This window comes from Phasianus colchicus, chromosome 1 (genome assembly GCF_987193195.1).
Source record: "Phasianus colchicus chromosome 1, bPhaCol1.hap1.1, whole genome shotgun sequence".
NCBI lineage: Eukaryota > Metazoa > Chordata > Aves > Galliformes > Phasianidae > Phasianus > Phasianus colchicus.
This window is the reverse complement of record NC_143436.1, coordinates 51096651-51122105: the sequence shown is the minus strand read 5'-3', so window position 1 is coordinate 51122105 and position 25455 is coordinate 51096651. Positions and strand designations below refer to the sequence as shown.

The following is a 25455-nucleotide window of genomic DNA, read 5'->3' as shown; positions in this document are numbered from 1 at the left end:
GCTGCTTTTGAGCTATCTTGAAGATGGCTCAGACTAGTGTGTCGAAAAGGAGACTGAGCTAATGAGTGACTTTTTTTGCATCTCTTCCTTAATTGACCCCTCAACTCTGTGGCACTTACACACCCTTCAGCAGTCGGTCAGTGCTCAGCAGCTCTTTGGGAAGGAGTCCCAGGGCAGCGCAGTAAATCAGGACTGAGCAGCACTGGCAAGAGTGAGGCAGCAAGCACCTAGGAACCATTGCATTGCAAATCCTATCCACAAGAGCTGTATGGCATCCTCTGCCAGCTGTGGCACAGGATAGAGCTGAAGCTTGTGAGCCCAAAGCTGTCAGTGCTGACCTTTGCCAGGAACGCTTCTTTTATTCTTCCAACCTTCAGACCTTTCACAGGAAAGAAAAAGATACCAAGTTCGCTACAGGGGCCTCATGGAATAACAAGAAGTCAAGATACATTTAAAGCCATTCTCTCTCTCTCTTTTTTTTTTTTTCCTAGGAGAGAATCTTTCTCACTGTGTCCAACTACATTTTCACAGCAATTTTTGTAGCTGAGATGACACTGAAGGTAAGTTAATGGAAATGAATGGCTCAGAGCCTTTCCCCAGTGTTGGGAATATCATGGCTCATGTTTGCTCAGCACTTTTCCAAAATCTCCATTTTTTTGATGTCCCTTCTCCCTGTTTTGGTAAAGGGGAGTTAAGTCCCCTTGGTTGTGCATGGAGGAGATGTTAAACCTGAGCTTTAAAACCAAAGGGATCTAGGTGTCTGGGAGGAATAGCTAGTCTCCAGCTATGGATTCTGTAATAATATCAAAAGTCCATTCCCTTCCTCCTGAAGCAAGAGAGGGAGTAATTACAATGATATTAATGAATTGCCGTTAGCTGAGATAATTATTCAATAGGTGTCACTGCAACAATAGAGAAATCTGGTTAATCCGCTTGTGGTGAGGAAAGAGACTAAATAGTGGGGAAAGTAAGTCTCAAAACTAGAATCATGAGGCAAAACTCCCTAAAATTCATTCCTAAACTACTGGCATGATTTTTAGAGTGTTTTAGGAGCCAGAATATGGGTTTTAGTTCCTGCTTCTAGCTCTTAAAACAAAATTGATCTCTGTACTGGGAGGTATGTGATATTGGAACATTCTCTACAGAGTTCTGTTGCTCAGGAATGCAGAGAAGAGGTGAGAAGACACCATGGCAATCATAGTGAAATGCTACTCCAGAGCTTGGCCTTGCTTTTTCTAGTGTTAGGTGCCACCATTTTGGACATTTTCCTTCATAACCTTCCATCCAAAAGGAAAAGGTGATGAGACTGATTATAGAATTCAGAATGAGTCCTTGCTGCTCCATTAGGAGCAAGGAGGTGATAACTATTCGCCAATCTTCCCCTCTTCTGTGGGTGTCCTCTATCAAGCAACATGGAGGACCAATTTAGACCCTATCCTCTTCCTTCTCTTGCAGGTGGTCTCTCTAGGCCTGTATTTTGGGGATCAAGCTTATCTTCGCAGCAGTTGGAATGTCCTGGATGGCTTCTTGGTCTTCGTGTCTCTCATCGACATTGTGGTCTCAGTGGCTTCTGCTGGTGGTGCCAAAATCCTAGGGGTGCTGCGGGTCCTCCGGCTGCTGCGCACCTTACGGCCACTCCGGTCAGAGTCCCACCATGTTCTGTTCTACTCCTCCTTACTGGTCCCCCCAGGAAGGGTCCTGGATTCAGACCCCACTGTAATGGTCAAAGGGTGGTCTCTGACAATCACAAACCTTGGTCGTATGGCTCTGACCATGGAGATATTTCATCAGACATCCAACCCATGGGATAAAAGAGGATTTGGGGCCCTGGTAGGAGTGTTTCCCCATGACAGGCCACTGCAAAGGGAGAGCAGGGGCCCTCTGCTGCTGAAAATGCTCATCTGTGGCCAAACACTCCTGCTCTATCTCTCTGTCACCCTTCCCTTTCCTTCCTTTCCAGAGTCATCAGCCGAGCCCCTGGCCTCAAGCTGGTGGTGGAGACACTCATTTCTTCCCTCAAGCCCATAGGAAACATTGTCCTCATCTGCTGTGCTTTCTTCATCATCTTTGGCATCCTGGGTGTACAGGTAGGGTTCCTACTGCCCTCAAACAGCCCTGGCACTCCCATACCATGGGCACCTGTACCCCCAGCTACAGCAGGCACAGGAAACTGAGCAAAGCAGGAGGAACAGGCAAGCTGGGAAACTTCTGCAGCTACTCAGCCCCATGAGATGTCTCCCTCTGAAGTGTCCCCATGGCCTTTGGCAAGTGCATCCAGCTCTTCAACGAGTGCAAAGATTGCTGAATGTGCAAGACAGGAGTTAATGCTTGTGCATGCATGGCAGGATCGGGTCAGGGTTCGGGTCAGTGTTACAGGGAGAGCCCAGGGCTGGTTCACTGGGCACATCCATGCCACACAGCAAGGGCAAGCAGCTCCATTCCTACTTGCACAAACCCTGTCTCCAGCCAGCTATGTTCCTCCCCCTTGCTATCAACCCTAAGTCCACCCACATTCTCCTTTTATTTTTTTATTTAATTCTCTTTATTTTTGGTGAGAGGAGCGAGGGTGTGGGTGTTACTTCCATCTCGGGGAATGCGCTATACTTAGTCTGCTCTTATGCATCTGTACAAATGCACAATTCAGTACCTTCCATATGGGGAAGGGAGCCCTGGGCAGAGAGATAGAGCAGTGCAGCTTTGCGGAAAAAAATAGTATCTGAGAAGCAGGGGACGTATTTTCTGGTTCTTTACCCACAGATGATTTTCTTTCCCATCAGCTTTCTTGGTAACTGGGAGGCAGGGAGGGGTGATTACTCTTAGTGGCTGAATAGAAGATTATTGGGCTAATGGCTTTAATTGGACCCCCAAAATACTGCCCTAACAGCTGTCAGATAGCAAGGACTTACAGTCACTTCTGCCTGGAGCAATACAGGAAGTTGAAAAGCCAGATGTGAATTTGCAGGATTGGCCCTGTCTCCTTACCAATGCATCAACCAGTGCTGTATAATGCACTGGTGTTTCCCCATACCTCTCCTGGAGGGAACCCTGCAGCCCACCTACTTCCTTGGGAGCTTCTGCACATCCCAGGTGCGTGGTGAGCCCTGGAAGGAAAGGGGCTGATGGAGTTGCTCCCCTTCCACAGCTCTTCAAGGGCAAGTTCTACCACTGCCTAGGGGTTGACATCAGGAACATCACCAACCGGTCTGACTGCGTGGCTGCCAACTACAAGTGGGTGCACCACAAGTACAACTTCGACAACCTGGGACAGGTGAGTGTGCCTGCAGCCCACATCTCTGATGGGAACTCAGCTCTCCTCCTATATGTACCTCTCTGAGTGCCTGAAAAGCCTGATCTTAGGGCTAGGAAGCGCAGTTATTTGGTATGTGTATCCATGTAGAGCCTGTTGCTAGTGGTTTAGTAACAGGATGATGTGTACAGGTAGTGGGGAAAGAAAAGGGTGGCAGCAGAGAGCTTGATTTTCTTGTTTAGTTCATGCTGTGAAGCAGATGTTCTTCATGACCTCTCCATTCTGGTCGAGCTGGCTTCCTGTCTCCCCCCCTCCCCTCCCCCTCTTCCACACTGAAAGGAGCAGGTTTTGATGTGTGCAGAGATACAGGCAGAAAGAGTATTTCAACACTGTGTGTGTTAGAGCGTAAAAACTTGCTTATTTTTCCCAGTCTGCCAGATGCACCTGCTTCACATCTGCTTTGTTTTTTTATTGCAGGCCCTGATGTCTCTCTTTGTACTGGCTTCCAAGGATGGCTGGGTCAATATTATGTATAATGGACTAGATGCTGTGGCTGTTGACCAGCAGGTATGAATTGCAAAAGACCTTTTTCACTTCCTGCAGCTAGTAGCTAGTAAGGTGAGAGTGTACTCTAATATCCTGCTTTGGACACCTCCCTCTAGCCAGGTTCTCCTTCTAGGGCCCTTCTCAATCCCTCGCTCTTCCCATTGCAAGTGGTCCAGGCTGTGCCAAGTCCATGCAGTGAAGCACAGCTGTGACTGTAATGGCCTCAAGTTGGATATCAGAAAAAATTTCTTTTCAGAAAGATCAGTGCTGCACTGACACAGGCTGCCCAGGGCTGGTGGTGGAGTCAGGAGTTCCTGGAGGTGTTCCAGAACCGTGTGGATGTGGCCCTGAGGGATATGGATTATAGTGACCACGGGCATGAGCTGATGGTTAGACTAGATGATCTTTCCAACCTTAATGATTCTATGACCATGTAGTGAGTGTCTGTAGTAATTCTCACCCCTTTAACCAGTCTGGATCACATGACAGGTCTTTATAACAACAGAGAAAAAATGCCATATGTGTTTCTGAACATGCTGGCTCCCTTCTGGCCCACAGATGGTTGCTTTAATACCCCATAAGAAGAGACTGTTGGGCTGCTGCCTGCTATAACACCATTCCTCCATTGCTAAGGCTATGGCCTTGATAGTGCTGGTATAGGCACCTGCCATTGGCTGCACAGCCATGGGCATGAACCTTGGGTTTGATGCTCTGTTTACCTCTGAAACTCTGCACAAAATGCACTACTGTTCCAAGTTCTAGCTCTTTCCATCCCACTCCTCTCATTTTCATAATCCCACCCCACCTTCTCAGCAGCCAGTCATCATGGTGGTACCCATCTCTATCATTTCCATACCAGCACCCATCTGATCATAGCCTTTCTGTTCTCCTCCAGCCAGTGACCAACAACAACCCCTGGATGCTCCTCTACTTCATCTCCTTCCTCCTCATTGTCAGCTTCTTCGTGCTCAACATGTTTGTGGGGGTAGTGGTGGAGAACTTCCACAAATGCCGACAGCACCAGGAGGCCGAGGAGGCCCGCCGGCGAGAGGAGAAGCGCCTGCGGCGCCTGGAGAAGAAGCGAAGGAGTAAGGCACAGCCTAAGTGTTTGGTTGGTTCGTAGGCCAAGGTTTTCTGAGAAAAACCTTCTCCTCTTCTTTTTCTTTCTTGATGGGCCGGTCTCTAAAATGCATCGCTTGTGGCCGTGCTCTGAGCCTTCCTCCCTGCGTCACTGCCGCCCCGCTATGCACCACACCAGTGGTCTGGGGAAGAGGGGGTGGCTGATGAAGTCTGTTGGGAAGCTGTGGTGCTGGGGAAGCCATGAGGTTTTAGCATCCAGTCCCCGGGGGAATAAGGTGTACCAAAAATATACCTGTGTACATGCTGGTATGCACTGTCAGCACAGGACATACACAGTTCAGTAGACCTCCTGGGCTTCATGAAACCTCATCTAGTGTTAGGGAGAAGACCGAAGCTATCCTTTGTTTAAACCAAAATTTCAAGAAAAGAGAGAGGAAAAAAAAGAGGAAGACACTTGTTTTGTTCCTGGCTCTTTCCATTAGTGTTGCAGTGTCACTTCTTGGGGTCCCTGGCCCTCTAAAGTGAAGTAAGCTTCCTTCCTGGTTTATCTGTCCTCTTCTGTATTACTTTTAAACAAAAATTGTAAAAGCATACTTGCCCCTAGATATCTTCCCTACTACCCCAGACTGATGGTTTTCTTCCATTCACAGCCCATAGGCATGCTTTCCCTTCCTCTGCTCCAGTTTTACCTCTCTCTTGTGACACCCTGGGGCCTCTCCTGGAACCATCTGCTCCCTTTTATCATTTATGATCGTAATTTGTTGAGGCATGAAATGCTGATTTAGCACCATTCCCACAAACATAGACTGACAGATTTTAAGCATTCATTTTCTTTTCTTCCATTTATTTTTCTGCCCCCTTCTACTTTCCTCTTTTTTTCGTGATTCATTTTTCTCCTATGCCCTTTTTTACCTATGCTTTTCTGTCCTTTCTCTCTCCTGCCTTCCTTCCCTTGTCTTTAACATTTATCACCACTTTTATGCCTGCTTCCTCCTCAGTGTTTCTTACCCATCTCTCTCTTTCTTCCAATTTCCTCCTAACACTCCCCATCTCCCTCTTTCCACTGAAGAGGCGCAGCGTTTGCCGTACTATGCTACCTACTGCCCCATACGCCTCCTTATCCATTCGGTCTGCACGAGCCACTATTTGGACATCTTCATCACTTTCATCATCTGCCTCAACGTGGTCACCATGTCCTTGGAGCACTACAACCAACCTGTGGTGAGTGAGATCGTGGAGAGTAATTATGCTCTTTTGCTACAGCTCTCTAATGCTCACTGTCTACCAGAAGAGGTAGGATGCTTGTCTCTAAAAATACTGTTCAAGTGTTGTAAGAGTTAATGTAGTAGGCAGAGATATGTGAGAGTTTGGTATATGCTTAGAAAGGCAGCCCCACTTAGATACCTGTAATCACTGAAATGAAGAGAGATTAGGTATATAAGCAAGAGTAGGGTCCCTAGAAAGCTTTGTATAATTAGGTCTCTGTGCTTTACATTATTAATGAGATAAGTGGGTCACCCAAATTTAGTGCCTTGGTGTGTTTTCCTGGACCCTAACAAGAGGTGTGGTGAAAGCAGCAGTGCCCTGGGAGCTTCAGGCTTTGCATCAGATTTCAAGATGAAATTCCAGTTCTCCTGCCATATGATCTGAGATGTGAGGACTGGATTGGCTGGTTGTGTGGTCACCCAGTCACCTCCTTCCTGTAAGAGGAGCTGAAGGGGTAAAGTGCTGAAAAGAGTCTCTCTCAGCTTCAGGGGTGTGATTCCCAGCAAAGGACATGGTGAGCTAAAGGAGTTCTTTACTTAGGCTGGAGAAGACCAGGTACCTCTCAGTGTTGTTGGCACAGCTCTAGATGCTTCCGATAAAATAAAAGCATTCTGCTTATATCAAAGATGCTTTTTACCTTTATATGTAGACAAACGCATTCGTTATTATATTTGCCCAATGGCATTTCAGTTTTCTTTTGAGGAGACTTGTAGTTTAGATGACACTTCTAGTACCTGAACAAATCCTGTCTAAGGTAGGTCAGGAACTGAATCTGTCTGTTATCATTCAGATATGTTGCCTAGTTTTTCTGTTTCTTGCCCATCTTTTGTCTTGCTCCTAGTGGTACCCAGTTTTACTTTGCAGGAACTTTCAGCCCTAATCTGTTTCCACCCTTGTGTCAGACCTTTGCTTGTGTCAGAACAAGTCACTGGACCTTTCTTACTCCTCAGCTCCTTCCCCTGTAACACAGTCAGGCTGTGCTTATAAATCCTGTCCAAATGCTTTGAACCATTCCATTATGAGGTGCCACCAGTGCTGCCCATTGGTCACACCAGTTCCTGGTGGTAGAGAAGCTCACAGCTGAGAGATGACTTGTGTCTGTCCCAGAACAAGGCACGCAGGAGTTTCCCCCCATTAGAGATGGCATTTATACATGACTGAAGCAACAACCTTCCTGCCTCACTCCTTGCCCATAGCTAGGCCAATGCCATTAATGTGGTGGCATCCAGATGACATGGGCTATTGGCTGAAGTGAAGGCTGATGAAACCTCAATGGAATCTCCTTGCAATAGCCGTCTTCCTCCCATTATGCTGACAAGTTTAGAAGAAAGGAGCAGTAACTGATCCCCAGAACAACATGGGGTGGAGGGGCTTGTTGATGATTGCCTTCAGTAGGAGGCCTCCATGTTCAAGTATAGGGAGCATGGGGCATCTCTGGCACTCAAGAGAGACCCCACAGGCCATGAACTTCTTGTTGCTCTTGCCTCAATTTTTCCACCCTTTCTTTCTGCTGGCAGTCCCTGGAGACCGCTCTTAAATACTGTAACTACCTGTTCACCACTGTGTTTGTGTTGGAGGCAGTTCTTAAGCTGGTGGCCTTTGGTCTGCGTCGATTCTTCAAGGACAGGTGAGCAAAGGGTTGTGTAAAACATTTCTGTGGGACAGCTGGGCACTGGGAGGAGACCTCGAGGATGAATCCCTATCTGGAATATAGTTGCAGTCCCAACTATCTCCTAGTTCTGCACAGCAGAGATGCAGTGCCTGGGCAATAATAAGGTTTGTCCAAGAACTGCCTCTTTGTTGGCATCTGCTAGTTAGGCTAGAAAGCAAAGTAGGTGGGCTCAGAAACAGCCAGTTTTTTCCTGCCCTTGAGGCAAACTGGGAACATGCTGAAGCAGAACGTATATAATGAAGCTGATACGAGGTAGTGAGGCCATAAAAAGCTGAGCCCATTAGTCAAAGCACAGCACCATAGTAACACAGCTCCATGCTTTCAGATCAGGCTGGTTTGCCTCTGGCTGCTCAGGCTGTGTGCAAAGTGAATCTCTGTTTGTCTGCAAAAGCCCATACAGGCTGACTCAGAGTGGGGCCTTGGATTTATACGTGAAGAAATGTTTAGGTTAAAGTGAAAACAATTCACTTTATTTGTCAGGGAAGTGGAAAACCTCTGTCTTCCCGTATTCTCTTTGATTTTTCTTCTTAAGGTGGAACCAGCTAGATCTGGCCATTGTGCTGCTGTCTGTCATGGGCATTACACTGGAAGAGATTGAAATCAATGCGGCTCTTCCAATTAACCCCACTATCATCAGGATCATGAGAGTGCTGCGCATCGCCCGTGGTGAGAGAGGCATGGGCAGGAGGCAGGGATGGAGGTGGCCATGGGGTGGGACCCAGAGCAGTGACTCACTGAGCAGTGGCTGTAGAGGCACACATTCCTGCTGTCCTCAGCCCTGGAAGCAGAGAATGGAAAGAAGTAATTGTGATACACATTGCTTGGAGAAAGAAAAATCTTGGCCAGAATGTGTCTGGGTAAAGTAGAAGCCTGATAGGCATGGGTGGCAGAAATAGTATATTTAGGAAGGAGTAGATAGACTGGAGGAGAAGGAACTGGGAATGTAAATTGAAAAGATGTGGGAATGTGGGGACAAGGAGTACATTTCAATTTTTCAAGGGCAAAGGAAATCAAGGCTTCTGTCTTGTTCTACTGCCATTAGTAGGGTATGCAAAAGGATGAACCTTCTGAGCTGAGTTTGAGTGACACTTCTCATGTGTTTCTTGTAACAGTTCTGAAGTTGTTGAAGATGGCCACTGGAATGCGAGCACTGCTGGATACAGTCGTTCAAGCCTTACCACAGGTAAAACCCACAAGCTTCCCCCAAGACTCACTTTCTGCACTTTTTTTTTCCCAAATGGTCAATTCTCTTGGTTTCTCAAAGGCGATGTCCTTTAGTGGGCAATATTGGTGGTAGGTGGACAGTTGGACTAGATGATCTTAGGGGTCTTTTTCAACCTAGGTGATTCTATGATTCTGGGTTTACTGTGGTGTACACGTACCTGCCTGAAAGCGATGCTCAAGTTTTAGTGTTAAGTCATGGGAATACAGCTTACCTCACGTCCCAGTTTGCCAGTGGGTGAATGAAATAAATCTTGATCTCGAGTAAGGGCAGGATTCTTCCCACCACGTCTAGCTAGTGTCTGTCATTTGTTGCTAGTCCCCAGCTCTTCTCTCCCTTCTCTGTAATAGAGAGCAACTGGCAGCCATTTCGGGAGAAACACAGGTCTCTGCCCTTCTCACCCTTCCCTGCATGTTCCCCCTATTCCCTCCTCTCTCTCACGTGCATTCCCGTCACTCCTTTTCTTAGCCAGTGCCTCCTCCTGGATCCCATCACAATTCTGAGCCTCTCATGTATGAGAAGCAGTGACGCGCTCTGTTGTGGCTCACGCAGCCGGCGGTTAAGTGTCTACCACAAGACAGCTAGACAGAAGGATTCCATGAGCTGTGAGCAGCAGCTGTTCCTGAATGAGATGCTGACTTTACATAGGCATCGAGCCTAGTGAGAGGATCCTTTGTGATGGAGAAGTGACCTGGGAGACTGTTCCCTTTCCTTGGGGATCCTTGAGAGAGAATTGTTAAGCAAGCAGTAATGGCACGAAGTTTCCCTACTGATCACACATCAGATATTTCCCTGGCAGGCCTTGAGCAGGCAGTTATCTTACATGATATCAAAATGTACGGGGGTTTGTCAGTTGCTTTATCAGCTAATGTGCCAGTCTCCATGAGTGGCAAGGAGCTGAGAATCAATCTGAAAACAGCATGAGTAGTTACACAAGGAGTTTACTTCTGATGTTAGTGGCAGACAGTGATGTCAATCTGAATTAGAGGAAACCCATAGTATGAAAGCCAGGGGAAATTCTGTGATCCTTCCTGAATTCTGAGCACTGTCTGATTTCCCAATCTTTTTTATTTTGCAGGAATAATTTGTATTTTTGTATAATGTTAATGATATAGCTCACATCTAGGCTATGTAACAGCATCCTTTACTACATCCAGGGTAGTTTGGAACTGAGATACACTGAACAATGTAAAAATTGAAGTGTTCTTGTTGGAGGCAGCTTGGTACCCTGAAGTTTATTAGTTCTGGCTCCGCTGCCCTAGACTGGCTCAGTGCAGTTCCTCTGCAAATTGCTCTTCTCCATTCCAGGAGCCACAACTACTGTTTAGCTCAGGCAAGGATCTGAAATGGAGCAGGTCTCCAGATCCAAAGAAGAATCATAGAACCATTAAGGCTGGAAAGAATCGCAGAATCATAGAATGTTTTGGGTTGGAAGGGACCACTGAGATCATCTAGTCCAACCATCAACTCATCCCTCTGACCACTCTAGACATTGTCACTCATGTGACATCTCCCCTTGTCTTGAATACCTCCAGGGGTGGTGACTTCACCAACCTCCCTGGGTAGCCCATGCCACTGCAGCACCACTCTTTCAGAGAAGAAAAAAAATTCCCAATATCCACCATCTGCAGATGTGGTGCGTTTGCTCTGCAGCCCAGATAAATACACACAGATAGTATGAGCTGGCTGAAGTGTGTTCAGCCCTCAGTAAAAGGACTCTGTGGTATATTTGCAGTTAAATGGTAGGACTGAACTTCTACCCTTAAAATATAGTGAATAAACAGGAGAAGGGGAAATGATAGAATCACTGGAGTTGGAAGGGACCCTTAAAGTTCATCCAGTCCAACTCCCATGGGGCTGTTCATATCCCATGGAAATGTTTGTATCCATGTCACGCAGAAAAGCGACATTGAAGGGTTTTACTCATGATGGCAGAGTGCAGTTGGGACCTCAGTTCAAACCCTGCTCTGAGCCACAAACCACAAGGATATTCTTCCACGCTTTACAGATTCTTGCTTTTCTTCCTCACAGTCACCTCCAGACCCTTTGCTAACCAAGTTGATCTGTCTTTTGGAGGTCATAAATATCTGCCATGACATCCTTCATAAACATATGTCTGAAAGTCTGGCCTCTAGGTATTCCCTGGAAGGTAAAAGTGAATAATCCTACCTGGTATCAAAGCCTATGACCAATCCAGTTCCTATTGACTGGCTTTCGCTTCCTTCTATAATGGCTTGCTTTCACTTAATAAAGTTACATAACCAGTAGATCAAAAATCACTCCATAGTTAAACCTGTGTCAAAATCTGCACACAAAGCAGGGCTAAAATCTCCCACTTTCACTGTTAAAAATTGCATTTTGTCTCCATATTTTACACACTGAGTCTTCAGGGGACAATTGAATTATCTGTAATATTATTCTCCAAGATTTATTGGCTTTGCCAAGAGAAGCAGTTTAAAATAAGCTGTCCTTTCCCTTGTGCTTTTTCCTCATCTCAGCCTTTCTCTTTGTGTTCCTAAAGCACAGACTCACCGGGGATTTTGGCTTGCTAATGGCATATAAGGCATCTCCAGTTGTCCTGTTCCAATTCTCTTCCTTTCTCTGTTATACTGCAACAATTCTTAATACTGAATAGAGCTTTAATTTTGGAGCCCTTTGGAAATTTAGTCCTTAGCTAAATTTTATTAGCCTCCTTTCTTTTAATGCCCTATAGACACAGACACAAAGGTGTGTGCTCAGAGCATTTACTATGGTGTCCAATTTAGTCATCAGAAATAATTCCTTCCACTGCGTGTGCAGGGAGCCAGAATCTGGCAGCCCAGAGGAGTGGGTGTGCTGAATCATTCATTTCTCATCTGAATTTGGATTTCACAGCAGTTGCAATGACTAAATTAGGTTCCTGAAGTAGATGATCCTAATAAAGGCCCAGCGACCACATGCACTCACAAGCATTTAGATCAGATGCTACTCAGGTTTCGAAAAACACTGAATACCAGGTCCTTAATTCTTCACCTCCCTTTGCCCCACCAGTGGTGTGCTAATTGTTACTAGCATTTTCAGCCTGCCACTTTTAAAACTCTTTCTGCTCTCCACATATAATTCATATGCCCCACATGCTGGGATGCAGGAGATTCAGAGGCAGAGCAGTGATTTGGGAAAGTGAGGATATGGGGACAGCGCACACATTGTTGGTGCTACTTTTGTATACCATGGAGCAGCAATCCTCCCATTGTGGAGTTTCTAAAACATCAAATGCTGAAAGCCCAGAAATCAGGCTTTGCCCCATTTTTCACAGGATGCATAAGAAGCTCTGCTTCCTCTCTTCACTCTTTTGTAGTCTCTTCTCCTTCTCTCCTCTCCACACAATTTAAAAGAGGCTCTTTATCCATCTTCTTTCTCATCTCCCTCCCCAGGCCCTGCTCAGCCCTCCATATATGGAGGGTTGTATCTGTGTCCCCATCTCTCTGGAGCTCTGCTCCAAGCATAACTTTGGGGAATTTAGGCAGCTTGGTGGGGCATGTAGCACTGCAGCTTGTCTGTGTGCTGTAATCCATAGTTTGACTATCACTTAGTCAAAATGGGTTCATTTCTCTGAGCTCCTGCTCCAATATGCCTGCATTCACCTGACCAGCAATTGTACACTTTAGTCAGTACTGGCTAGAAACAGCATCCTTTGAATGTGCTGGTGGCTCTTGTTCCATGGCTGGCGTAGTCGCTGGTGATGTCCAAGGTTACTGAGCAATTGTTTTGTTGCATTTGTACCCTAGGAATTTGTTGCTCTACTCTCCTAGCTTTGGAAGACAGAAACTAGTGTGCATGCGATTCACACTTGCCTGTTCAGATGAGGTAGGCTGACTATGCTGTTTGCTTTCAGGTGGGGAACCTTGGACTGCTTTTCATGCTCCTCTTTTTCATCTATGCTGCTCTAGGAGTGGAGCTCTTTGGAAAACTGGGTAAGTCTCAAGCAGCCTGTGCTCTGGTGTGAGCTGCAGATCTGCTGGGAGTTTTTTCAAGCTCAGTACTTGTTCAACAAAGGGACTGAATTATTCATTGTCCTTCATTCTCCTTTTTGCGAAATTGATATAAGCAGAATTTCTTTCTAAAATGTGATTGTTCTAACAGCTTAAAAGAACAGAAGTAGTTTCTAGTATTTCTTTCATTCTTAAACCTTCAGTTTTTCTTCACTGCATTCTTTGGTAATGCTCTAAGGGTACAAAAAGAAGTCAGGGAAAGCTTACTCATGTCTCTTGCTGTGGAATATTGATCATGGAGAAAGGCAACACAGTGATGTGTTGGGAAGGTCACTCAGAGCAACTGAGTTACACCACCAGTAGTGATTTTTTGCACTGCTGGACAGCAGTCAAATGTTGTTGGGCAACAGCCCACTGTTTGGTATGGCGCTGAGGCCTTTAGCTTAGGCCTCCAGGTTGTGAGGAGCCTGAAGTCCCCTTCCCCAGCTCCTGCTGTTGATCTCAGAGCATGTGGTGTGTCCCCCATTGATAGCTGTGATCCCTGTTCTTACAGTATGCAACGATGAGAACCCCTGTGAAGGCATGAGCCGTCATGCTACCTTTGAGAACTTTGGGATGGCTTTCCTTACACTCTTCCAGGTGTCCACGGGAGACAATTGGAATGGAATCATGAAGGTAACTAGGCCTTAGGGGGGCGTGTGAGAAATTCTGACCAGAGCTCAGATCAGCAGTGTTCGTTGCTTCGGTTGGAAAGGGAGAGGAGCACAGGAACTGAGTTGCTAGATAGAAGGAAAGTTCTTTGCAAATATATGGTACTTTTGAGTGTGATGTGAGAGGGCAGAACTGCATAGCATCAGTTCACACACCTGGGGCCACAGTGGCAGAAAAATGCAATGGTCTGAAGGACTTAATGCTGTAGACCTTTGGGCATACTTGCTCTGAAGCAGAGAGCACAAATTGAATCCCATGATCAGATAATGTCCTCGATTCTATGAGGACATTATCTATCACAGCGGATAGAGTGGAGTGATAGAACCATTGCTCTGTTCTTTCCAGTGGCATTGGTGTTTTTTGACAGAAAGATCAGCCAAGCTTGCATTCTTACTTTAGTCCTTCCTTCCTTCCATCATTCCCTCTCAAACCCAACTTCCTCTCAAGGATACCTTACGCGACTGCAGCCATGATGACCGGAGCTGCCTCAGCAACCTGCAGTTCATCTCCCCACTGTACTTTGTCAGCTTTGTGCTCACAGCCCAGTTTGTCCTCATCAATGTGGTGGTAGCTGTTCTCATGAAACATCTGGATGACAGCAACAAGGAAGCCCAGGAGGATGCAGAGATGGATGCTGAGATTGAGCTGGAATTTGCGCATGGACTGTGCTCCCGCAAGTCAGGCTCCTCCAAATCAAGGCAGGGAAAAGGAACAGGAACAGGAGGCAGTGGTGGGAGAACAGAGCCTGAAGGACGTATGTGCACGAGATGCTACTCTCCTGCCCAGGTGGGTACACCTTTGAGCTTACCAACCAGACTGCAACAAGCAGCTGTGGGGAGAAGCCAAGGGGCCTAGATGATTGAGGGCTTAGCAGTAGCAGGCAGACTCTTCCACTTCAGGGTGAGAGGTTTGCTTTCAGCAGTAGACTTTTGAGTTGGTAGCATTGTGAGGAGGCAAGTCCTGTAGCGCTGCTCGGCAGCTCATTGGCATCATAATGTAGGATCCAGAGGGTCAGCTGAGGAGGGATGGAGCAGATTAGCTGAAGCTGTGTTAGGAGCAAACTTGAGAGGGGAGCTCAGGAGAAAAGAGAAAGGAAAATGGCAGATGGAGTGAAGCACACCAGCGGAGCTGGAAGGGAGGTGTGAGCAGTGCTGAGCTGCACTGACAGTGAGTGAAGGCAGGCCATCCTTCTTTTTTGCATTGGATTTTGGCACCTTTACACACCCTAAGGAGCAAATGTTCCCCCTGTGACCCTGTGCAAGTACCTGCAGAACGAGGTACTGCTCCAGATGAGTCAGGGTGGAGAATCCAACCCCAAATTCACAAGGAACTTTGAAACAAAAGCTCAGCATTCTTAAAATGATTTCTCCCATCCTCCCCCCTTTCTTGTCCCCTAGGAGAACTTATGGCTGGACAGTGTCTCTTTAATTATTAAGGACTCCTTCGACGGGGAGTTAATGATCATCGATAACCTATCGGGCTCCGTCTTCCATCATTACTCCTCGCCGGCCATGTGCGAGAAGTGTAACCATGACAAGCAAGAGGTAACCTGCGTACGAGGATGCGTGAGGGGACTCTTTCCCCAAGACCTGCACATCCACATTCACATGCCCGCAGGATATCCAGTGTGTGCTCCTGGCTGTAGTTTGTGTAGGCAGAGGGCTTGGCCTGTGTTTGTCATCTATCATGTACTGCTGAGACTGCCTTTGGTATGAGCCTGCCCTCCTTAGCCATGGGGGATGTTTGAGGCGGTAGAAATCTGAGATGTGCCGTGGTGTAGGTCAGGAGGGACTGACTGAGATGTAGATGAAGACGACATTGTATTCAATTCTGCAAGAAGAACAGAGGTTGGACCTCAAAGTGTAGAAAGAACTGGAAGGTTCATACCCCAGTAACAGCACTTGGAGACAACTCAGTGGAAGATTGCAGTGTGTTGCATCTTCATTTGAAGCATGTGTTTGCTTATTCCCCATTGAGGAGAGTGAGCTGAGCACATGCTTACATGCTTTGTTGAATAGAGTTGCTGTCTGTGAGCCAGGATTGGTTTGTGATTAAAACTGGTTAATGAGTTTGATAAAAAACTAAACAAAAATGAGCCCACTGAGAAAGTTTTAGATCCTCTTTTCTGGTGTAGAACCTGTTAGCTGATAAATGGGTTGCTGCCAAGAGCAGGACCGTAGATACTTTGGAGAACCACTTCATAAGCAATTTGTCTTTTCACGTTATAAAACTTCAGAGCAAAGTAGCCTGGGAGATGTTAGGTGAGAAATATAATTATTTTTTTCTCTGAAATCAATTTGTTATATTTAAATACTATGGTCATGATTAGTCTCATATCAGTAGCTGTTCTCATCTGTGAGTATATCACTACATCAACAGCAGTCTACACCATGTCCTTCCCCATAACTAACTTGATACATTGCTCTTGCTTGTAAGGAAACCAGGAAAGTTGAGAAGAGAGCTCTTATTGGTAGATATCCACATTTGAAGATGACAATATTTCATTTGGCTTTGGACCCCTAGTTCTGATGCTTTACATTTTTTTCAGTCTTTCAGCTATCTACTTATCCCAATAGCTTCTATTTGGAAGTATCAAAATGAGAAAATTGCTGTAGTTTCTCAGTACTGCAACACTTTACCCATGGATACTGCATTAATACTGTCAAATAACTGTTTTCAAGTCATTGTGCTTTCCAGTGCTTTATATAAGTCCTTATATTCAGCAGTTGATGTTCGGCCTTCTCAGAAAAACAAGTCTTCTAAAGGTATTCCAGAATGATCGCCCTCAAATCAAGTCATTTGCAGCTAGTTTGCTGCATTTGAAAACCTTCCAGATAGTCTTCGGTATCCTGCTTGGGAATTAAGGCAACATCAATTTTCTTACCATCCCAGCAAGGAAACTGGATGGCAAAATCTCCAAATGCAACCCACAGCAAAGAGTTTAACAGAATAATCATTACCAAATAATTATTCTTAGTTCAAATTTTCTAATGGTTATTACAATTTTCTAAATTGATATTTCACTGTATCTCAAATGTGGAATTGAAATGAAATTATCTATATCCATAGGAATAACTTCAGTAGTGAAGAGTAGTTATTTTATTTCTCATTATATGAATCAAAGTGAAAGGTCAGGATTTTAAGTCAGGTTGATCGTGATCTTCTCTTTGTATTTCATAGTGTGAAAACCAATGAGGAAATTCCAACAGAAAATCACAGCTAGACTTGAGCCCAGCACTAACACCAGCAATACACATTAATTAATCAGAGGATACTCAGGTGCATCAACATAAACAGAGTTGTGCATTAGTACCAGTTGTACACTGCCAGAATGTACACTGTGCACATGGAATTGTGCTGTTTTTATGTTGTCTTTTTCAGTACATGTGTTTTTTAACAAAACAGGATGTTGGCTGCACACCAAATCACCCTTAGCTTTGCCATTGTGAAAGTGATCACATTATCAGTAGAAAGGGTTTTTTTTCCATTTGATTTGTAGTTTAATCCGAGAAGACGCTGAGCAGAGTGGATGAATACAACACTTAAACATATGCTCAAGTTTTTAATATGTGTTAAGCTTTGTATTGTGTGGAGTACAAAGTGCTCAGTGTCTTTCTGAGTTAAATTGCCGGCATCTTATTTTCAAACCAATTATTTGGATAGTTAAGGATGTTCCTAATCATGGCTCCGTTTAAAAGATAGCTTATACCTGCACTGAGTTATTTTCTAAGGGATATGTGCACGTGGTTCAGTGCCCGTGGTTGGTGTCCCAGGCAATTCATGCTTCTACTGAACATCCCATTAGCCCTGCACAGCCATTTGTTTCACTTTTTTTTTTTCTCTTCATCTTTAGTTAAGAGTATTTTTCAATATTCTCCAGGAATGGAAGCTACAAGAACATAACAGAATATGACTAACCTCTTCTTCTGTCATTTCTGTCCTTTCACTTTTGGGCTGGTTGACAGTTAGATGTGTGTATCAGTGGCTGATGGCATATTCAGCCAGTGAGCAGCAGCAAACAGTGTTCCCACACACACAGTTGATCTGCTCATGACTTTGTTAATTGTGCTTTTTGTGTAGAACCCAAGCTGGCCAGAAATTGTGAGCAAGCGGTTCAGTGAAGAACAGCCAAATTCTGGCTTTTGTTGAAACCCTTTTTTATGGATGGGGAACGGAGTCACAGATGTTGTCACATTTCAAATTCGCATTTCTACAATCTGTAAGGCTGTTTTGCAGTAACAAGCACTTATGCAAGTAATGGATGAGTATGCACCTTAAATGGGACTGGATGAAGATGGCGTTTCTATACACGATTAATTGCTGACTGGTGGCTGTGTACTGTGCTTGACATAACATCCTTGTGGGTTCTCTGGTGTGTGTATGCACCTCAAGCATCAAGCAGTGGTTACTTTGAGCTCTCTACATGGTTGAGTGACACCACGTTCGAGGGTCAGAATAATGTCCCAAATGTGGATGCTGTTTGTGCCCTTTATTTAAATCAGTTTTTCCCTTCTGTTTATTCCAACTGCCTTATCCAAGGATGGAGACTCTTCCAGTCTCTGGCATTGGCACAAGCCATCAAACTCCCAGCTCAAAGGAGTCATGTCTACAAATATTCCACCTGCTCTTACAGCATAGAAGCTGTACCCAGTTCTTGCAAACAGAAACACAGGGAAGGACAAAATTACTGCCCAGGAAGAACTCTCTGACTGAGACAACCTGGAATATAGCTGGTCAGTTAGGTGCTGGTGGTGGGAACTGATGGGACTCCAGAGACCAGCTACAGAAAGTCAAAGAATCACTAAGGCTGGAAAAGACCACTAAAATAATCTAGTCCAGTAAGTTGAGCAGAGGATGAATAGAGCGGCTGCTTAGGCTACTAAAAAAGAAGAATTGTAGGACAAGGTCTGGCAGAGGGGAATTGTAAGCTTGAAGGAAAGGTGAGAGAGGGGTGTGTGTGGTATGAGACAGGCCAAATGATGGAGCAAGCTCAGGCACAGGGCTAGAGCAAAGCTGAGTTTCATGGATGAGAAAGATACAGTAGTCAGTCTTGGTTTCAGAAATCAAGAGACCAGTAGTACAGGGTGGGCTGAGGGGTTAAATTAGGGATGGAGAACAGGAGGGAGGGTGATGTTAGCTGAGTAGGTTAGAGATGAAATAGAAAATGCAGGGGAGCTGGAGGGAGGTGGGATTTCAGTGATGAAGGTAAGAGAATACAAAAAGCATGATATTGGCATGGACTGCAAGAGGCATGACTATCCCTGGAATGAAAGCATCTTTGTGTTGAAGCAGGGCTGTCCTTGGCACCTTCAGAGATGGGTCTAATCCTCATCTCTCTATAGAGCAGACTGCCTTGTCACCAACCTGAGGGAGCCTTGGGACAGATTCGGGACTCCCTTCTACAATACTGGCATTAGGGGAGCATGGACTGGAGATGGGCTGCTTGCAGATTCTGTGTTCAATCTTCCTTAGAAAGTGGATTCTTCTGTCCAGCCCAAACCTGGGTTAGGCAGAACCTGATGTATCCAAGGAATATAACATAAAATTCATCTCAGGCTTACAGGCTTTTACTTACCCTTCATAAACAGCGTGACTGCTTGAAATGTGGGCTCTAGACGTCCAATGACAGCTCCTTCCCTTCCTGCAGGTCCAGCTGGCTGAAATGGAAGCATTATCCCTCAATTCAGACAAGTCCTCTTCCATCCTTCTAGGAGATGAGTCAGATAATCGCAGCACCTATCAGCTGAGTCCTAAGGACACCAAGGTTAGCCTCAGGTGCTCATGGGCATGTTGCACTGTATTTCTGTCCCTGCTCCTCGGACGTGCTCTGTGTTCATCCATATGTCCCTGCTGAGGAATATAAATGTTGGTCACTTTTTAAGAGCTTCTCCATAGAAGAGAAAAAAGGGATGTATGTTTTTGAATGTTCTCTTCATCACTATTAATAACTGCCTCTGAATGACCTTAAATTTAAAGGATTTGAGTGTGAAATATGAGCGTGTTTTAGCTAATTCCTAGGAACCTTCAGAGACAGCCCTTTCCTGATAAGTCTGCTCTGTGATTTGCCATTAAATTTCACCAGGTTTTGTCTGTATTTTTTTTTTTTTTCCAGGACGGCCAGGACAGCCCTGACTCCACTGAGGCAGGAGATCTAGGGGAATGCTTGCTTCCAATATCCAGCACAGATGGCTCCACAAACCCAGACAGTTACCTGTGTGAAATAGAGAAAACTCCTTTCAACTCAGTCCAGTCTTGGCTAAAGCATGAAGGTACCAAAGGTGAGAACAGCTCTCATCATTCCCCAGGTTTGTGTGGATTGGTTCAGCTTATCTGCCTTCCTCCTGCAAGGAATAGAGGTAATGTGAGGCAGGGTTACACTAACAAAGAATTTACTTTCAGTTCACCAGTCCTCAGGAGCGAAGATCATTTCCTTCTTCAGCTGCTAGATCTTATACACACTCTTTCAGACTTGCCAGTGTGAAGCATCATGAAAGAGCTGCTTCCTATTTGCAGTAGTGCATCTGCCTGTGGTCAGAGCAGAGTGTCAAAAAGACGAAGGGACACAGGTTTCAGTGACGTGCCAGCTGGGTAACCTGTGTTGATTCTGCAGGGTAAATTATTGCTATCCCATGAGACCAAGCTCCTTGGATAAAGCCAAAGGGAACATATAAGACATCTGCCCTTTGTGGAAGTCCCACTGTTCTACTCCTGAGCACAGGTTTCCTAAGCCACCAGTTATTTATTTCCCTTCATCCCCTGCTTTGCAGGATATGGAATGAAAGCCCTCTGGCGATGATATCTGGTTGAATCAAAGCCTTATGGCTCAGCTTTTCTTTCCAAGAGCAGCAACAAGAGAGGCAAGCTGGGCTGTTGCTTTACAGCTCTGAGCTGTGTTAGATCTTTAGGATCTGGGGCAGGTTCTTGCTGTTGTGCAGAAAGTGTGATTCATTGCGTGAACTCTAGACTGAGGCTTCTTGGCCAGGAGTGTGTGTTGTCACATTCTGTCTATACACTGGACTTGCAGGACCCTTGGTGTAACAGCAGCAAAGGCACCAAATCAATTTGGAGGACTCCTGAACTTTTTTTCCTGTTTGTGTTCTCTTCCCCATTTATTTTGGTGTTTTCTCAGTCCCTTCCAGCCCCTTTTCTCCAGGTGCATCCTGCCCTCTGTTACCTGTACCAGCAGAATTTTTCCATCCAGCCATCTCTGCTGCCCAGACAGGGCCTGAGAAAGTCTCGTGTGCACATAACCTTCCTAAGATCTCTCTGCAAGGCTCATGGGCATCACTGAGATCTCCAAGCGTGAACTGTTCACTTCTTCACCAGGTGAGGAACACTACCTGCTTCTGCTTGGAAACCTTGATTTCCACATCACATGCAAAAATAGAGGCCTGAATAGGGAGGAAGGCAGACGAAGAAGAGAGGCCAGCTGCGGTCAGGGGCTGGGTGACTCTGATCTGACTTGGAGGAGCACAGGGATCCACAGTGTGCAGGAGGGCTGGGGAGGAGATAATTTTGTACGGCAAAGAGGGGTTGTATAGCTCTATCCCCTGAAATTACATGCTCTTCTGCTTTGGATCAAAAAGCAGTCTGACAGCTGCAGCTAGCACCATGTAAATATGGAATGATATCACGTTTTAGCTCGCCCCTGGGCCCCATACACCAAGTGCACTACAGCCACCTGCATGAACAGCAGCCAGTGTGTGAGCCAGGGAGATGGCAGCCACACAACCACCTCGGTTGCTCCTGGTGCTGTGGCTCTGGATCACATCCACACTCTGTCTCTGAGCTCTGTTTTCCCCTCACCACTTAGCTCTTGCACCTCAGAAAGACACTGTCTCTCTCTCTGAAAAGGCATCTATTTCTCATTGAGAAGAAAAATAAAAGCACTGAGGGATGACCAAGTGTCTCTGAATTGCAGAGGAGACAGAGACTGGAGTCCATCGGTGATCCCTCTTATTGTTCTTGGAAGTCACCCCACAAACACCCAGGGACACTCTATTCCAGACAAGCTATAAAATAAAATCATATGTTATCCAGTTCTGTGTGATAGACACTGTTAGCACAATACAAACGTGTGTGAATTCACCAGGGATAAATTTAGCCTTGAGCTGAGGCCATTGATTTGTTGTGGTGTTGAAACTTCTCATATAAGTTTAGAAATGAAGAGAAAGATCTCTGGAGATTCCATGGCATTGAAGGAAAAGTGCTGAGCCATTGTAAAGGAGAAACTGGTAAACTTCTCATTATGTGAGACAGATTGTATAGAATAGCTATGGTTCAGGAAATCAGATGACACGGTGCAGTCAATATGCTGGGGAGAAGGAATGCCATCCACAGGGACCTGCACAGGCTTGAGAGTGGGCCCATGCAAACCTCGTGATGCAGATCACTTTTCTAAGAACAAATGAAGTGTGGGTTAAGTAACTAAGTACTGTCATAAGGACATTGGGGTAATTTTCCCTTCATCCTGAAAGGAGATTTGAGTTTTCTCCCCTAAATACAGCCACTGCTGCTTGTGCTAATCAGAAGAATCTCTTTTGTCTCCCAAAATATTGCTAATTTTTTTAATGAGAGGAGGCTTCCTGAGGTTTCCACAGAAGCCTATCTGCTTTCTAGCCAGCCGATGATTTTGATGTGCCTGCAGCCTATCCATGTGGCAGGTTCACATGGACACCAAAGTGGTCCCACTGCCTCCTGGGCTGAAAGCAGAGTTCACAGACCCAGCATCCCTTCCCTCTGGTGGAGCATTTCAGGGGAGAGGAGAAGGTTCATCCTGGAGCAGAATGAGAGGATAATAGACATGGAACAGGTGGTCATGGCATTGAGTTTGCAGAAGTTCGACAGGCATCGACAGGCATGATAAATGCTCTCAGCCATAGGGTCTGATTTTTTTGGTGTTCCTATATGGAGCCCGGAGTTGGAATTAGTGATCCTTAGGAGTCCTTTCCAACTCGGGATATTTCATGATTCTGTGATTCTATGGAATCAAAGCTCAAAATATAGAAACTTTCCTTCCTCCAGAAGAGAACATCCTTGGCATGCTGCTTTGGAGCAGGTTTCAGTTGGATTACAGTTGCCATTCCCACCAGAGGAGAGTGAAAAAAGAACTGGAGTTTATTTTCATACGTCAAATCATTTAAAAAAAATAAATTGTCTTGCTACTCTTCCCAACTGAACATGGTGTGTTTTCATCCCCCAGGCTCCTGAGAGCGACACATCACTGGACAGTCGGAGCAGCAGCTCGGCGGGCAGCCTGCAAACCACACTGGAGGACAGCCTCAACCTCAGTGATTCTCCCCAGTGTACCCTGGACCTCCCAGTGGCCCTGTGCCCCATGCCGGCTGCTGGCGACCAAAGACCCCTGGCAGCCCCCCTGTCCCCCACCTCCCGTCGCCGCAGCCTACGGGGCCGGGGGCTCTTCACCCTGCGCAGCATCCGTCGGCACCAGCGCAGCCACAGCAGTGGTGGGAGCACCAGCCCTGGTTGCACCCACCATGACTCCATGGACCCTTCGGATGAGGAGGGGGCAGGAAGCAGTTTGCGGGGCGGAGGCAACAACAGCGAGCCCTCGGAGACCCTCAGCAGCCTCTCGCTGACCTCCCTTTTCTCGCCTCCGCCGCCGGGGCTGACGCTGGGGAAGAAGTGCAGTAGCACCAGCAGCCTCCACGCCAGCCCTTCGCTCCGCCGCCCCGCTGCCCACCACACCAAGCCCTTCTACACCGTTGATCCCAAGGGCTTCCTCTCCATGCCCTCCTGGGTGACGGACTTCTGCAAGGACACCCCTCCGCCAGTGCAAGGAGCAGAGCCCGACGGCCCCAGCAGACTGGGGACAGGGGAATGCGGCTCCCCGCTGCCGTCCGAGCTGGAGCTGGGCGATGGGGTCAGCAAGAGGAACAGATGAGGGTCTCTGGGGCGTGGGGTGTGCAGAGTCTTTGGCCACCGGCACGGGGAGCACATTTTGGCAGCTGCTCCCCAGCAGCGATTCCAAAGGATTTGGGGGAAAAAGAACCAGGCAAACAAAAAATTATAAATATATATATATACATAAATATATATATATATATAGAATAAATACTCTGGTACCGTACCTCAGAGGCGTGGGAGAATGCAAGCAATACGGGAACAGTCCTGCCCGAGGGCAAGACCTGGACCATCACTGCAGAGACTACAGCAACAAGAAAAGGCCATGGGGCTGGGAGGGATGGGACCTTCCGGCCAGGCAACCACTGCCTGTCAGCCATTTAGTTATATACATATACATATATAGAGAGAGATCAATTTATTTATTTTTTTTACAGAGAGATTATGAATTTCAGAAAGTTCTAAGGAGGACCAAGTGAATGGGGGCTGAAGGAGGTGCTATGCAGAACTAAAGAGGGTGGGAGAGCGGGGTGGAATGGAGGGAAGTGGGGTAAGCAGCAAGGGAAGAGCACCCGGGGCTTGCCTCGTTTGTTTCTGGGAACTTTCTTCTTATTCATGCTTCCATTTCAAACATTAAAAACTGTGGGCCGGGTCTTCAGTTCTAGCGTAAATTGGGCAAACAGTGATTGTGCTCTTCTGTTGGTGCAGAGCAGTGATGCTCTGGCTGGAGGGAGATTCGCTGCTGATTTATAGCAGGTGAAAAACAAACAGCTGTGGAGTACAGGAAACAAACAGAGGTGAAAAGCCTGCTTTGAAGGGAGTGCGAGAGAACAGCAGGCATGTTCATGGGTGGAGGGGATGTGAGCTCCACAGTGTATTTGTGTGGCTGTTTTGTTAGTTTTCTGCTTTTCATTTTGTTCCAGAGGAAAAGAATTGCAAGGGTTACAGTAAAATATGGAGCAGGAGAGGTGGGGGGGGGGGGGAGGGGGACAAAAACAGGAGGGGAAATTGCACTTTTCCCATTCATTTGCAGTAATTGTGATATTTTCTTTTAGAAGCCCAAAGGTGCAAAAACCATCTCTAGAGAAACCTATTATTTTTGTATCTATAGTTATATATATATACATATATAAAGAAGACAAAAACTAGAATTTTAAAAAGGACAAATAAAAGCAAAGAGGGCTTCAACATAAATTGTAGTGGGCCCTCTGGCTGGATACCAACCCTGCCCCAAGTCCCAGCAGGAAGACCCTACGAGAGCATCCTTGGCTCAGTGTTGGCTCTGCTTCTTTTCTAGAATCACCTCCATCCTCTGGCATTTTGCATTGGTGTTGCTGGGACCAGATCCCTGCTCAGCAAACAACCACAGATGTGAGGCAGAGAACACCAGCTGTGTGTATGTGTGTGTGTATGTGGTGTGGCAGATGTGAGGGTGCTCGTGTGTGTTGTGTACTGGCTGGGGGGGAGAGGAAAAAAGAGGGTGCTATGGCTCGCCTTGTCCTACATCACAGGGCACCATCTGTGTGCTGTGGGGTGGCTGTGAAGGCAGACCGACTCCTTGAACCAAGTCCTGCCTCGGGATCCAGGATTCAGTCCAGCAGATGTGATTCTCTCCCACGTGGCTGCAGAAGGATCTCCGGGGCCATGTCCCCTGCTCCCCTTCCAGCAATATGACCGCACACATCTCCTCCTTTGCTGGGGCCAGCCTGCATCTCCCCTGGTTTTATCCCTGCCCAGGTTTGTGGGTAGGTAGGAAAGGGCATCAGAAGCCACCTAGGAGGGGGGCATAAAGACTTCCCATCCCTTTTTTTCCACCAGATAAAGAGGGCTGCTGCCGCAAAGCTCTCCTTGCTGGCATTTGAGGCATTGCAGAGAG

General features: G+C 46.3%; 1 protein-coding gene and 1 long non-coding RNA gene across 7 annotated transcripts in view; one reads left to right on the top strand and one right to left on the bottom strand.

Annotated features, from left to right (window-relative positions):
• CACNA1I (calcium voltage-gated channel subunit alpha1 I) overlaps positions 1–23727 on the top strand; it is a 159184-nt gene extending 135457 nt beyond the window's left edge. For 5 of the 6 annotated variants that reach the window (XM_090142033.1, XM_090142040.1, XM_090142037.1 and 2 more), the window contains 18 exons: positions 492–560; positions 1456–1640; positions 1961–2087; positions 3143–3268; positions 3725–3814; positions 4689–4881; positions 5943–6094; positions 7657–7766; positions 8344–8477; positions 8924–8994; positions 12908–12986; positions 13558–13679; positions 14163–14501; positions 15113–15259; positions 19363–19479; positions 19828–19993; positions 20845–21041; positions 22918–23727. In XM_090142033.1, the coding sequence (XP_089998159.1) occupies positions 492–560; positions 1456–1640; positions 1961–2087; positions 3143–3268; positions 3725–3814; positions 4689–4881; positions 5943–6094; positions 7657–7766; positions 8344–8477; positions 8924–8994; positions 12908–12986; positions 13558–13679; positions 14163–14501; positions 15113–15259; positions 19363–19479; positions 19828–19993; positions 20845–21041; positions 22918–23619 (3126 nt within the window). In that variant the 3' untranslated portion in view covers positions 23620–23727. The remainder of the gene's footprint in view (positions 1–491; positions 561–1455; positions 1641–1960; positions 2088–3142; positions 3269–3724; positions 3815–4688; positions 4882–5942; positions 6095–7656; positions 7767–8343; positions 8478–8923; positions 8995–12907; positions 12987–13557; positions 13680–14162; positions 14502–15112; positions 15260–19362; positions 19480–19827; positions 19994–20844; positions 21042–22917) is intronic. The other variant, XM_090142049.1, reaches the window with a different exon arrangement.
• On the bottom strand, positions 8327–13643 carry LOC149919599 (uncharacterized). The gene is made up of 4 exons (XR_016467366.1): positions 13604–13643; positions 9248–9374; positions 8547–8589; positions 8327–8395 (listed from the first exon to the last, which is right to left on the bottom strand). It is a non-coding gene; the product is annotated as an uncharacterized LOC149919599 (long non-coding RNA).
• Positions 23728–25455: the final 1728 nt, after the last annotated feature.